This window comes from Procambarus clarkii, chromosome 65 (assembly GCF_040958095.1).
Source record: "Procambarus clarkii isolate CNS0578487 chromosome 65, FALCON_Pclarkii_2.0, whole genome shotgun sequence".
NCBI classification, from domain to species: domain Eukaryota; kingdom Metazoa; phylum Arthropoda; class Malacostraca; order Decapoda; family Cambaridae; genus Procambarus; species Procambarus clarkii.
The window spans coordinates 20,045,138-20,060,292 of record NC_091214.1 but is presented as its reverse complement, the minus strand read 5'-3'; the positions used below and the strand labels follow the sequence as shown (position 1 = coordinate 20,060,292).

The following is a 15,155-nucleotide window of genomic DNA, read 5'->3' as shown; positions in this document are numbered from 1 at the left end:
TGTACACTTTCAAGTCTTTAAATTAGTTACCCAAGTGCTTCACAAGCTACACATTCCATAGCAGTGGTGCATACTATATTAATCATCTCTTATCATGTTGCACCTTCACCTAGTGCTTCCACCTCCACACTTGTGACATCCCTCCTTACACTCCTTGCTCAAACAATAAATATTAAGTAATAGGTGCTCAACATTCCATCACAAAATTGTATATGGTTTGGTCCCAACTGTCTAAGATTCTTTAGTCTATACTAAAGAGTGCTTGACAACAAAATACTTAGCTGGGAAAGTAGGTAGTGTGTGACTCTCGAACAATATGAAACTGTTGAATAAGAATGAACTAATGATAAGTGGTAACAGTACTGTAGAGCTAAATATTAAACTTTGTGCTGTATTTGGGGGAAAGTTTTTATTAATATACCTGTACTGTAATGAACTAGTGAATCTCATGATGAAATGCTTGCCAATAAGCTGTACAGTACAATATGTGAAAAATAGGAATGCACACTGAAAGTCTGTCACTATCCCATCTTCCTTAAAATCATGTGCTAGACCCTCAATCGTATATGCATGTATTGTGCGACTTTGTGACGGTCACTCCCATCGTATATGTACTGAGCGGTTTAAGGGTTGAGTGGGTGATACAGCAAATTGTTTACTAAAAGGTGGTAATTTTTATCCAAGCACTGTAATTACACCAAGAAAGTTGGTGAGTAATAAAAATGTCAAATTTTATTGAAATACTGTACTATAATTTTTTTCCATGAATTCTTGTCACCTTAGTTCCTTGTCTTGAATGGATTTGACGAAAGGATGCATGGTGGTGGTGGGGTGTCTCTGGACAGTGGTCCAGACAGTGGTTATATCAGAGACATTTCAATGTCTCTGGAAAGACAACAATAGAATAAGTATTTGTAGATCGGCAAACATGCTGCAAGAAACACAGCCATGTTAAGTGTGACCAAAAAAAAAAAAAGAAAAATGAACTTTCAGTGGAATAAAGAACCTGTATAGTAAATGCTTCAGAGGGTATCCAAGGTCACTTGTTTCACTCCTACTCATATTAGCTTAATATTTCCTGTTCTTGCTTTTACCTGTACCAATTTCTGGTGATAAAGTATATTTCAAAGGCATTAGGAAATTTAGGCCTAGAGTCCAGCAATGGAAAGATGGGCATTATAACTGACAGTGGTCACTAATAAAAAGTTGTAGCTTTTGAGTACTGTATTATTATACAGGAGTTTATAATTTAGATTTTTCAACATTATTGGTAAAGCATTATAAAATTTAACATTGTAATGAATAACTCCACAGGGGCCGTGATGAGAGTTCGAACCTATGCACGGGATGTTCCCAGATGGGCCTTGGGCAACTGTATCACCACATGGTCAAAAGAATTGCAACCTGGAGTGCTACTACCCTCAGTATGGCGCGTCTGGGAACATCCCGTGCACAGGTTTTAACACTCATCAATGCCCTTGTGGATTTGTTCACTTGAAATATCACGCTATTGTGATTTCTCTGTGTATTGAAGTAGAGGTAGAACATTTGGTTGACAAGAGCCCGAATGCATGGAGGGGATTGTGTGAAACCCTGGTTGTGTTTTGGAGAAGCTTTGGGATTCTAGTTAGGGCAATAGCACTCCAGGTTGTAATTCTTTTGACCATGTGGTGGTACAGTCGACTATGGCATGTCTGGGAACATCCTGTGCGTAGGTTCGAACCCTCATCAAGGCCCTTGTGGATTTGTTAATTTGATTGTGATTTCTGTGTATTTAACATTGTAGTTCCTTGATTGAATTTGTGGTTTGAGCTACAATTACCTTCAAGGTAATAAGTAGATTAGAAAATGTTAGAGGGGCTCGCTATATTTCAATGTACTTTGAGGCGGCTGTTTTCATATTGTATCCTGGATCTGGAGCCTCTAACATTCCCAAACAAAATTGCACATTTTAATTATATCATTCCAGTGGAATGCCATAAAATGTTTCATTATTTTTTTATGAATTTTAATGTACAAAATTAATGTATTTGCTGTGGTCTTTATTATCCCAATGGACTTTGAAATACAACATTTTTCTCACTGATCATGATGAAGACTGGTGAATTCTGCACATGAAATAAAAGGAATGTTGAGATTACAAAAAGCGAACAATACTGCTGTAACTAATCCAAAAAGCCACGTAAAAAAATAAAAACAAAGCATTGTTCTGTGGTGCAACTTGGTTACTTCACTCTGGCTTTGGGACATTTTCTCAGCTTAATGGTGATGCTACATTTATAATTGTACAAATTTGGATGGATAAAGCATTATAAAAATTTCATTGATAGCGGGAGTTACCAACCAATGTTATGGATGAACAGCAGGAGCTACCAACCAATGTTATGGATGAACGGCAGGAGCTACCACCTAATGTTATGGATGAACAGCAGGAGCTACCAACCAATGTTATGGATGAACGGCAGGAGCTACCACCTAATGTTATGGATGAACAGCAGGAGCTACCAACTAATGTTATGGATGAACAGCAGGAGCTACCAACTAATGTTATGGATGAACAGCAGGAGCTACCAACTAATGTTATGGATGAACAGCAGGAGCTACCAACCAATGTTATGGATGAACAGCAGGAGCTACCAATGTTATGGATGAACAGCAGGAGCTACCAATGTTATGGATGAACAGCAGGAGCTACCAATGTTATGGATGAACAGCAGGAGCTACCAATGTTATGGATGAACGGCAGGAGCTACCACCTAATGTTATGGATGAACAGCAGGAGCTACCAAGCAATGTTATGGATGAACAGCAGGAGCTACCAAGCAATGTTATGGATGAACAGCAGGAGCTACCAAGCAATGTTATGGATGAACAGCAGGAGCTACCAAGCAATGTTATGGATGAACAGCAGGAGCTACCAACCAATGTTATGGATGAACAGCAGGAGCTACCAAGCAATGTTATGGATGAACAGCAGGAGCTACCAACCAATGTTATGGATGAACAGCAGGAGCTACCAAGCAATGTTATGGATGAACAGCAGGAGCTACCAAGCAATGTTATGGATGAACAGCAGGAGCTACCACCTAATGTTATGGATGAACAGCAGGAGCTACCACCTAATGTTATGGATGAACAGCAAGAGCTACTTGTTATGGATGAACAGCAGGAGCTACCACCTAATGTTATGGATGAACAGCAGGAGCTACTTGTTATGGATGAACAGCAGGAGCTACCACCTAATGTTATGGATGAACAGCAGGAGCTACCACCTAATGTTATGGATGAACAGCAGGAGCTACCACCTAATGTTATGGATGAACGGCAGGAGCTACCACCTAATGTTATGGATGAACAGCAGGAGCTACTTGTTATGGATGAACAGCAGGAGCTACTTGTTATGGATGAACAGCAGGAGCTACCACCTAATGTTATGGATGAACAGCAGGAGCTACCACCTAATGTTATGGATGAACAGCAGGAGCTACCACCTAATGTTATGGATGAACAGCAGGAGCTACCACCTAATGTTATGGATGAACAGCAGGAGCTACCTGTTATGGATGAACAGCAGGAGCTACTTGTTATGGATGAACAGCAGGAGCTACTTGTTATGGATGAACAGCAGGAGCTACCACCTAATGTTATGGATGAACAGCAGGAGCTACCACCTAATGTTATGGATGAACAGCAGGAGCTACCAACCAATGTTATGGATGAACAGCAGGAGCTACCACCTAATGTTATGGATGAACAGCAGGAGCTACTTCTTATGGATGAACAGCAGGAGCTACCACCTAATGTTATGGATGAACAGCAGGAGCTACCACTAATGTTATGAATGAACAGCAGGAGCTACCAATGTTATGGATGAACAGCAGGAGCTACCAATGTTATGGATGAACAGCAGGAGCTACCAACTAATGTTATGGATGAACGGCAGGAGCTACCACCTAATGTTATGGATGAACGGCAGGAGCTACCACCTAATGTTATGGATGAACGGCAGGAGCTACCACCTAATGTTATGGATGAACGGCAGGAGCTACCACCTAATGTTATGGATGAACGGCAGGAGCTACCACCTAATGTTATGGATGAACGGCAGGAGCTACCAACCAGTGTTATGGATGAACGGCAGGAGCTACCAACCAGTGTTATGGATGAACGGCAGGAGCTACCACCTAATGTTATGGATGAACGGCAGGAGCTACCACCTAATGTTATGGATGAACGGCAGGAGCTACCACCTAATGTTATGGATGAACGGCAGGAGCTACCACCTAATGTTATGGATGAACGGCAGGAGCTACCAACCAGTGTTATGGATGAACGGCAGGAGCTACCACCTAATGTTTTTAAAGAAACAGTTGAGCAAAATCTGACATTATTAAAATAATTGGATGATGTCTCGTCCTTGAGTTGATTTTAAGAAGTCGGGCAAGAGGGAAGCCATGCTAATAAGTTATAAAACAAAAAACAACTCAACTCTTTATTGATCTAAACAGACTGAAATATAAGATGAAAAACATACACAGCAGTTCTCAATATTTAGTTAACTTTCATTACATGTAAAGCAGTAAAAAATGGCATGTAACAAGATAAAATACCTGCTAAAGTTCTATTTACTTCTTGGTCGAAGAACAAGAAATTACTCAACTTCAATTTTAATAAAGTGGCATACACAAGTGTCCTAATATGGTACTTAACAATTATGTGACTGACACAATGCATATTATGTTTATACTTTGGCATGTACATAGTAGATTAAAAATCATGTCTTGGTGTAAAAGTTGTCAATAACATTGTCAAGGGAAAGGATCAGTGTACCACCCTGTACCAGGAACAGCAGCATCACCGCTGTGGCAACTCAATCCACACGTCAACTCCCTTACATATACAAGTAGAAGACTTGCAAATGTAGATTATAGTCTCAGAAAAATGTTTGGGGGGGGAAGGGGGGTTGAGAAGTATGGTAAGTAGTGGAACATAGATATAAGGCTGGCAGAATAGTGCAGTTATAGCAGTGTTGGCAGGTCTTGTAAAATACAAGTTTCCTAGCAATTTCTTCCCCAATATAGTCTGAATACTGTACAAGAACACAGCAACACGCAAAGTACTTCATAGGGGAATAATGCACGAGAAAAAACTGTGATAGAAGACAATACTTCGTCTCAAGTGGTGCTACTTAATTAATGTATTAGTAGGTATACAAATTACCAGTGCTGAACAATAAAGCATTCTTTAACAGTTAATATATATTAAGATTAGCATTTTGGCAACTATTGTTATTTTATAATGACACTATTGTTTGTATTCTGACACTGAAGGTCAAAGTACAAACAATAATTAGATGGGGCAAAATGTGGCACCTTCAGTTGCAACAATTTGTTCAAAACAAAAGTATAAACACAAAAAAATATATTAGCAGAATACTATAAATTAAAAATAAAGATATTACTGATTATAAGTATCTATCATAGCTGGTTGAGTGGGGGAGCTGGTCGGCCGAGTGGACAGCACACAGGACTTGTGATCCTGTGGTCCCGGGTTCGATCCCGGGCGCCGGCGAGAAACAATGGGCAGAGTTTCTTTCACCCTATGCCCCTGCTACCTAGCAGTAAATAGGTACCTGGAAGTTAGTCAGCTGTCACAGGCTGCTTCCTGGGGGTGGAGGCCTGGTCAAGGACCGGGCCGCGGGGACACTAAAAAAGCCCCCAAATCAACTCAAGATAACCTCAAGATAATCATGTATAGTATAATGATGTTAATAATAAAGGAATCATATTTAGTATTGATTACAAGAAGTATCTTGTGTAATCCTTTTCACTATGTAAGGTAGGGGCCTGACAGCTGAGTGCACAGCGCTTCAGATTCATAGTTCTGAGGTTCCGAGTCAATCCCCGGTGGAGGCGGAAACAAATGGGTAGTTTCTTTCACCCTGATGTACCTGTTCACCTAGCAGTAAATAGGTACCTGGGAGTTAGACAGCTGCTACAAGCTGCTTCCTGGGTGTGTGTAACAAAGAGGAGGCCTGGTCGAGGACCGGGCCGCGGAGACGCTAAGCCCCAAAATCATCTCAAGATAATTTCAAGATAGCCTTGCAACAGCTGTCTGACCTCAAGAGGAGGGCACCATTGATGAACTTGTCTAGTACAAGTCTTCCTACCATGCAGAGTCAACTCGTGACAATTGTGACGCTTTCATTCACGACTCTCGGGCAAAGAACCAAAGATATCTTCCATGTGTCATCTGAGAAGTGTTTGCTGTCTGGCCAGTTTCTACCATCCTAGTACACAGCATCTTATAAAAGCACATATCATCATTTACCTTCCACATTAAAATCAAAATTACAACTACCATTATACACAGCAGAAATGTGAAGATATCAAACTTTAAAAAGTTAAATAAAACTACACCAATAAAAGCCCCACCAGCAAGGCCTTGGATGCCCACACATCAAGGAAGCCCCTACCTGGTTAGGTCTAATAAGCAAGGGATGAGTAGGAGTACTGTACTGTATTCTGGAAGGCCTAAACAATTCAAGGTGAACTTGCCAATATTTTAAAAGACGAACATAAAATACAATAATTTAAATTACTAGCATAAAAAAGTGCTTATAACATAATGGAGAGCTGGTTAAAATGACTATCTAGCCTTTTCACTATGAATAACAAAGTGCTGAAATTTCCCACTAATCTTGTATACTGTACTGCTTTGTTAATGAAAATAATGTACCACAAACAGGTGAAATTAAGCTATAAAGCAAAATTAAATTTCCAGCCTTTATGACATGCAAGTTGTAAACCTTGCATGACACATACACAATTATGGTGTGGTTTACACTGTAAGGGTTTGAGAACATGCAAGCATATTCGTCAATGTTTTGTACAACTGAAGAAGTGAACAAAACTTACAAACAGGAAATACAATCCTCTAAATAGGGAAGCTAATGTTTATTTTATGAGACTAGAAAGAATAAAAGGTATTTGGTGTTCTTTATATAATGACAGCTCTCCTAAATTAAAGTTAATTTCTTCTAGTCTGTACTTGAGGTTGAATGCTGAACAATCATATCAAAATTGCTACAATATTTAATAAATTTGCTGGCATGATTCTTGAACAGCATTATACTGATAATAAGATTAGCTTAACTTGAACAAGTCCCCACAATGGCACTCTGGGCATACTGATAAAAACATGTTATCTCTCTCCCAGACTTAATATAACATAGTGCTCTGTTGCATAAATTACTGTAGTTAAAGCTTTTTTTTTTTTCCTGATTGACCTGTTGAGTATACATTTAAAACTTCTGTATCTTGGGAAATATCGACTTTCCCAAGTTAAAAAATCAGCGTTAAATGTAATGAAACTCCATTTTCTGGGAGAGTCCCTGAGGCTTGCTGGAGCTATCCATGACTGATATGGATACCCTAACTAATTTGCGTCAGTCGATGTGGGTGGAGTTCTAGGCCTACCGGGGACCACGAGCCAGAACCTGGTCCCCTCACAGAGGCACGAGGAGCAATGCCCCATAGAAATGCACATGTGATTTGGAGCATTCTATATCTGCCATCGACCGGGACAGGCACCCCAGAAAGGTAAGCACCACAAAACAAACCCCTATTCTGGTTAGCAACGAAAATCGTCAAACGAGTGGACAGAACTCGCCAAAAGGAAAACGAGCAAACAAGCATGACGTCACACGAGCCGCGCCGCATGTCTGCGCAGCTCCCTCCTCCCCAGGAGGGGGAGCTCCAGACCCCCATGCCGGCGATCCCCGCCCCAGTTCTGAGGCTGGATATAAAAAAACACGAAAAACCGCCAACCGGAGAGAGGGAGGGTTGCCGGGGGAGCCTCCGGGACTCGCCCAGAAAATGGCGTGTCATTACATTTAACGCTGGGATTCTGGGGGGAGCCCCTTCGGCTCCCCGGAGCTACTTCACCAAAGACAACAGAATAAAAGGGGACTTACCAGGGAGGTGGTCGGTGTTCCACTCCTCAACTCAAAGTCGAGACAACAGGCTGCAACCGCCAACTCAAAGCAACACAGGCCGACTGGGTCCAAGAACGTTCACGAGGTAGCGTGCAGCCAGGACCCTGTTCAACCTGCAAAAACCCCGTGCCTGAATGTCAGCCCAAAACATATTGCCAAAGACGGCAGCAAGAGCAGGAAACTCACGAAAGTCATGGGCACGGGGATAGACCGCAGGCTGGCTGGATTTAATTACCCTGCGGACGACCTGAGAGACCCGAACCCGCGAACAGGAAAGAAGGGAAACCGGATCAACCCAAAGTGCGTCCCAGGACACAGAAGCCATGGTGCGCAGATAACGGCGGAGGGCCGCAACCGGACACAACACAAGATGAACCCTCGGCCTGACAAACCAAGCATCAACAACCCAAGGACCCCCTCCAGAAGGCAGCAGTCTCATTCTTCGCCTGAAAAGAGGGAGATGGTTGTAGACGAACATACCTATGACCACGACCAAAAGGGTAAAAACCTCTGCGCCAGAGAAGAGCATGAAGCTTCGCCACACGACCCCCAGTGGCTAATGCCAACAGAAAAAGAGCCTTAGCAAAACAATCCTGAACCGAAGGGGCCACAACAAACCGAGGAGAAGAAATTACAACCGAAGACCAAACAGGGAGGCAGAACATAGTACACTGCCGCCGCGCCGCTTGTCCGCACACACCCCTCCCTTCCCCGGGACTGAGAAGAGGGGGAAGCCCTGGACTCCCCACTCTGGGTACTCACACCTCCAGTTCAGAGCATCAAACGCAAAACGAAAATACCGACTGGAGGGAAGGAGGGAGGGTACCAGGGAGCCTCCGGAGCTCATTCAGAAAATGGCATTTCATTACATTCAACGCTGGTTTTCTGAGGAGGGGCTCCTTCAGCTCCCTGGAGCTACATAACCCAAGAGAAGTAAAAAAAAAGAGACTTACCCAGGAGGCAGTCACCATGTGTTCCTCAACTCAAAGTTGAGACAACTGGCTGCAACCTGCAACCCAATGGCACACACGAATGCCCAGGACCAGGAATGTTGACCAAATATGGGGCGACCAGGACCCTGTTTGACCTTCAAAATCCCCGCGCCCGAATGTCAGCCCAAGACATGTTGCCGAAGATGACAGCCAAAGCAGCAAACTTACGAACATCATGAGCATGAGGATCAACCACAGGCTGGCAAGACTTAGAAACCCTGAGGATGACCTGGGAGACCTGAGCCCCGGAACAGGGAACCAGGAAAACCTGATCAACACAAAGCGCATTCCCGGCCACTCAAGTCAAGGCGCACAATAACGGCGAAGAGTCACAACCGGATACAGTATGCACCCCCTGGCCTGACCCACCAAGCCTCAATGACCCCAAGGGTCCCTCCGGATAACCGCCGTCTTGTTTGTCGGCAGAAGAGAAGGAGACATCTGCTACCGAACAAACTGACCACCACAACCGAAGGAGCAGAAACCCCTACGCCAGAGAGCATGAAGCTCACCAACCCGACCCCCACAGGCCAATGCCAACAGAAACAAAGTCTTAGAAAAACAATCTTGAACCGAAGGGGTCACCACAAACCGAGGGAAAATAAGAGAGAGAGACAGAGAGCACCCAGTCCAAAGACCAAAACGGCTCAGGCGGTGCATAAGCAGGCCGGAGGTGAAACAACATACGAGAAAGCTTACAGAATAGGGCAGACGTGACATCCATCCCGAGCGCAAGCTGACAACTTGTACAGAAATAGAAGACAACCTACGAAAAGGCAGAAATGGCGAAAAGATCGCCAGGCAACTTCATACCGTCACCGAGACGAAGCATGCAGGTGGGACATTATCACCAAAGCCATCTAATCACCATACAAGTGATGATACACCGGCATCAAAAAGACCAAATGCGAAGAGCGGAGTAGTAGACTGAACCAGCCATGTAACGGACCGATCCGATCCGCTGAAAGAGGAGGAGTCACGGAAACCACACCGAGTTCAAACACCGAGCAAGCAGCACCTGAAACCAAGGCTGGGCCGGCTACTAAGGGGCCACCAGGATGACTCTTCTCTGGTAAGTCTCCAACGAGCCAGGACCCGAAGCAACAGCTGGTCAGGTATGTCGCCAATGCGAAGACGTCCACCTCCGGGAGCCCGTACTTCCAGCAGAGCCAACTGAAGGAGTCGGCGGCAACCGACCATTCTGTGGACGGGGAATGAACAGAGACAGACTGTCCGCCAGGATGCTGGACACCCCCCCCCCAGATATGAACCGCACGGATAGCCAATCCTCGAGAGTCCAGTAGACGAGTCACTCAAAGCGACCAGCCCCAAAGTGCCAAGGACTGAAGAGAACCCACACAGTTCAGACAATGAACCACTGGAGAGCAGGCCAAATGGAGCCAGAATCGTGGAACCCCGAGCAACCCGAACCCATAGCCAACCACTGGGAACTCCTGCACCATACTATGAGTCCGACGGAAGGACGGAGTCCACTGCCCCCGGCTGGCTAGGTGAGCACCGGTCACTAAACCCCAGCCGAGACGAGGCATCCGTGAACACATCGAGCGAGGGCTCAGGTAGGTGCCACGGCACTGAACCCAGAAAAACCTGAAGAGGAAGCCGGCGATGCAAGGCCCCCAGAGGCTGAACCCAGCTATAGCGAGAGAGGTGGAAAGGATGTTCCCAAAGGGAACCAGAATAGATGCCTCAGCCAGACCCAACCCAGCGGGAAAACCAGCACGGCAAAGTCCAGACCCCTGCACAACCACTCTAGTAACTGCTGAATGACCCGGGAAACCCCTCAGAAACAGCTAAAGGTAGGACCGCAGCCTCAGCAATGCCACCGGAGTTAGAGACATGGAAGCGGTTTGAGAGTCCCACATGAGGCTCAGCCAGGTCTGAAAATGTGATGGACCCTGTGAACTGGATGAAGATGGGACTTCATCCAGTTCACCAGGAACCTGAACCTGGCGAACCGGGATACAACCACCCCTCCGGTGAGCAGACAAGCAAGACTGGCTGGGAGCCCAAACTAACCAGCCATCGAGGTGGGCCACACCCGTATACCTAGCAGATGTAGATGGGCCACCACGAACCTGGTAATACGTAGAAATGCGAGGTGCCAGAAGCCGGCCAAAGGAAAGGAAATGAAGACGAGAAGCAAACCGCCCCACCACGAACCCGAACCAGTCCCTGAACCCCGGATGAAGTGGGACAAGCAGGACACTCCAACATGCGTCCTGAAGGGTCACACACACCAACAACAACCCGGCCCCAAAAGAAGCTCGATCTGGGACATCCATAAGCCAACGGTATACACACAACAAAACCAGTATGAACCGAAGATCTGCACAGCCCCGTTGTGGGACTGGACATGATGACCTGACGGGGCGAAGGGGGAAGAATGCCACCCCGCCAGCTCAGAACCCCCCAGAGGAAGAGGAACTGCCCAATGTCATCACAGTCCGGAGGACACGACCCGAACCGCCCACGAATTGTGGGACCAAGCGTGCAAAAAAAAATGTAAAAAATTTATCTGGCTGATACCGAGAAAAAAGTAAATAAAAATAAAGAGAAAAGAAAAAAAATAAGCCAACTTGCAGAGCGTGCACTGTGCTGATCAAACGAAGAAGGCTCTGGAGGAGGCACCAACACAAAAGTAGCACCACCTCAACAAGCAGAAGCCAGAGCCCTGGCATGACCACAATACACGTGCCAAGATAAAAGAAGTGCAGTCTGCAAGCCAGGAAGAGCCCGGAACCCCAGAGGAGGCAAGTCCGGGGCACACAGGAGGTAACCACCAAGGGCCTCCCAAACCTCCAAAGAAGAACCAAAGAGGAAGAAAACCTCCGGAACAAAACCGAGGAGTCAAAAGGAACCCAGAAACAAACCTAGGGGAAGCCCTAACCACCACATTTGCTGGCAGAAAACACACCACAGAAAGTGAGGGCAAAACACATGACCCAGACAGAACCCCTGGCTAAAACAACCAGAAACGGACAGAACTATAACCTATAACCGAGGGCCAAAAGGTGAGGGAGCAAACAGGCATGGACACTAGGCACAAAAACCAGGACCCAGAACCCAAACACAGAAAAAACAAAAAACCGGGCAAAAAAAAAAAAAAACACCCGAACGTTTCCAGAGCATCCCCATAAATACCAAAACGCAGAAACGGCAACGAGAAGATAAATTCCAGACGGAGGCGAAAAACGCCCCCAAAACACGAGCACACGCTACCAGGCACATGTAAACAAACAAACCACAGCACCACCCTGGCGGGAAAGATTCATAAGAAAATGACCACCAAAACAAAAGGAGAAGCGGCGACTGGGACAGGATGACTAACACCTAACAAAATGAGGCATCTGAATGGGCACCCAACCTAGCGCCTTGCAGCACCCTAAATGGAGCAAGCAACACGGATGCCACTTATACCCAAACCTCAGTGACAATAGAATGTGTAAATTGGAGCACGAGCAGGGAACATGTCTCCAGGTCAAAGGTGTCAATGACCAAGCAGGCAGCATGATGGAGCCAAAACTGGCGACTGTCACCCTTAGACGAGGGCACAGAACAGCTTTCAAACTCGTATGAGGCGAGGTGGAACTCGGAAGACGCATCCATCGGTCCACCGAGCCCTGACAGGGTTTTCCAGGGTAAGCCTAGGCAAAGTGTTACAAAACCAGTTCAACCCAAGAGCTAACAAAGGAGGATGAGCTAAATCACTGAAATCCCTGCAATGTGTACAATCACGGGGGCCTAGAGGAGGGTCACCAAAATATCAGAAGTGGACCTATACCCAAACAAGGCAGACCCTCCAGGCAAAGAAAATAAAATAAAAACCCTGCAAAAGTACAATGTCTCCAGAGGAAACAGGAACACGGCCGCTGCATAGGTAGGCAAGCTGCGTAACACCACCACTTCCTACCCAACGCCAAAGGCCATGAAACCTCAGCTGGCCCTAAGGGCAGGGTAAATGCCGAGCAGCGAGAATCCCTACGGAAGTGGAGTCCCGAAGGCACTATGGAAGGGAACCCTAGCACCCAGGGGTAGTACTTAGGGAAGATAGCCCTAGGCACATGCAGCCCAGTAGACTGATGTTACACCTGGCCATCACCACCACAAAACACTGCCAAGAAATCAAGGTCAGAGTTGACGACTGCCCCAGATCGAATCGCCCAACGAACTGGTGGTTTGAGTAGCCGGTGCGGGGGGTCCATGGTTCCCCCCTTCCTTTCCCGGAGACGGGAGGGGAGGGCTGTGTGGACAAGTGGCATGGCGATGGTGTATGACGTTTGCTTGTTTCCTTGAGAGTTGAGGGAGTTCTGCCACCCTGTTCGGTCTTCGGTTGTAATTTTCTTACCAAGTGGGGTTTGTTGTTATGCCTACCTTTCTGCACCTTTCTGGGTGCCTAACCCCGGTCAATGGTAAACAAGGAATACCCCCAACCACAGGGGTGGGGGGGGGGGGGGTTCCAGAGGCCACTGCTCCCTTGCCTCTCTGAGGGGGGCCAGGTTCTGGCTCGTGGTCCTCGGTAGGCTGAACTCCAGTGACTAATGCCCTAGACTAATATATTGCATATCAGTCTGATAGCTCTAGGGAGCCGAAGGGGCTCCCCACAGAAAAAAAGATGAGGTGAGTGAAAAGTCAGGCAGCCTGGAGCATCAGCTGACCTGTGCTGCCACCTGGTGGGGGTCGGGCACATCACAATAAAGATGTTGACCCTGCAGCAACAATCATTTGCTACGTTACTCATTAGCTAATTTTCTTTTAAGCACTTGCTCTTGTTATGCTTATGATTTTTGGTAGCTTTGGGTTCATTTGTGATCTCCAACCTGCCGTGGTGTTGTAGGGACTCAGGTTGTGTTGCGTAGTTGCTTGTAGCACAGGGTGGGTCTCGGAGGGAGACCTGCCAGAACAGCTGGCAGGTCAGGGGACAATAAACACATCACTCATAAAGATAAGCTATAGCCAAATTGTAATTGTTATATTTTTTTGTACAGTACAGTATATTATAACATTTTATTATAATTAAATCTAGATGGCAATTGAAATAATCTACAGAATTTGCTATGCAGTTCTTCATATTACAATAAAAACATTACAGTGCTAACAAGGCTGGTGACTAAGTAATTCTCGCAACATATTAATGGTCACTATGATAACCAAATCTTGTATACATGGAACATTTAGAATCTCTACTGTTAATGGTACAAATTCCCACTGACCTGAACATTTAAACCATCTTCTACATCTTATAAAGTGCTGTATAAAGTTAACAAGTCAGCATTTAACAAGGAATCATTGGTTTGCTGTTATCATTCATTAGTACCAAAATAAATTATATAATAGTATAATACACGACCTATATGTTAAAGCTTAAATATGGAATGACACAATTCTAGGTAAAAAAAATTACCATGTAATGTACTTTTACAAACTACCAAGTACTGTATTGTTCTCACTCCTAAATTAACATACATACATTTTATATATATATATATATATATATATATAATAAATAATACCTAAAATACATATAAACCTATATACATGACATTCAAATATTTTAGTGAACAGTTTTAACTTTACTTTCAAAGAAAACATGTAACAAGTTATCAAATATTTTTTTGATTTTCACAAATTAAAGGTTGAGGATTTGCATATATTTGTAAACAATGTTAACATTCTAAAAACAACAGATGTATCGCTAATTACAATAATTTGTCAGTATGTTATAGATAAACATATGCCCCTTTTCAAGCTGAAAATTATGCACATTATTATTCTCAAGCTGAAAATGTGAGAGACTATTCTAAGTTGATGAAGTTAAAATACTCTTAAGATGGAAATGGTTTATAGAGAGATTTCCAAGATGAAAATTGAACAAATATTGAAACCGAGTGAAAATAATGTACCTTACTTACCTTTCCTTGAGAATGGTACACACTTATATTTCTGGAGTTGTCAAGAATTATTATGTTGTTAACACACGAGATGAACCTGCTGGTGATGCTAGCACAAGATGAACTGCTGGTGATGCTAGCACACCAGATGAACCTGCTGGTGATGCTAGCACAAGATGAACCTGCTGGTGATGCTAGCACACCAGATGAACCTGCTGGTGATGCTAGCACAAGATGAACCTGCTGGTGATGCCTGGT

At 44.7% G+C, this 15,155-nt stretch overlaps 2 protein-coding genes across 2 annotated transcripts in view; one reads left to right on the top strand and one right to left on the bottom strand.

Annotated features, from left to right (window-relative positions):
• Window positions 1–2,731: 2,731 nt before the first annotated feature.
• Window positions 2,732–3,841, top strand: LOC138355010 (transcription factor SPT20 homolog). Its single transcript, XM_069309719.1, has one exon. The coding sequence runs from the start codon at window positions 2,732–2,734 to the stop codon at window positions 3,839–3,841; it is 1,110 nt and encodes a 369-aa protein (XP_069165820.1).
• A 637-nt stretch (window positions 3,842–4,478) lies between these two features.
• LOC123771088 (uncharacterized) overlaps window positions 4,479–15,155 on the bottom strand; it is a 108,562-nt gene continuing 97,885 nt past the window's right edge. The window contains 1 exon segment of the mRNA XM_069309566.1: window positions 4,479–15,137. The gene's annotated coding sequence lies outside the window, so the exon portion shown is untranslated.

Coding starts and splice junctions, on each gene's coding strand:
- LOC138355010 (XM_069309719.1), top strand. CDS start 2,732: ATGGATGAACGGCAGGAGCTACCACCTAATGTTATGGATGAACAGCAG.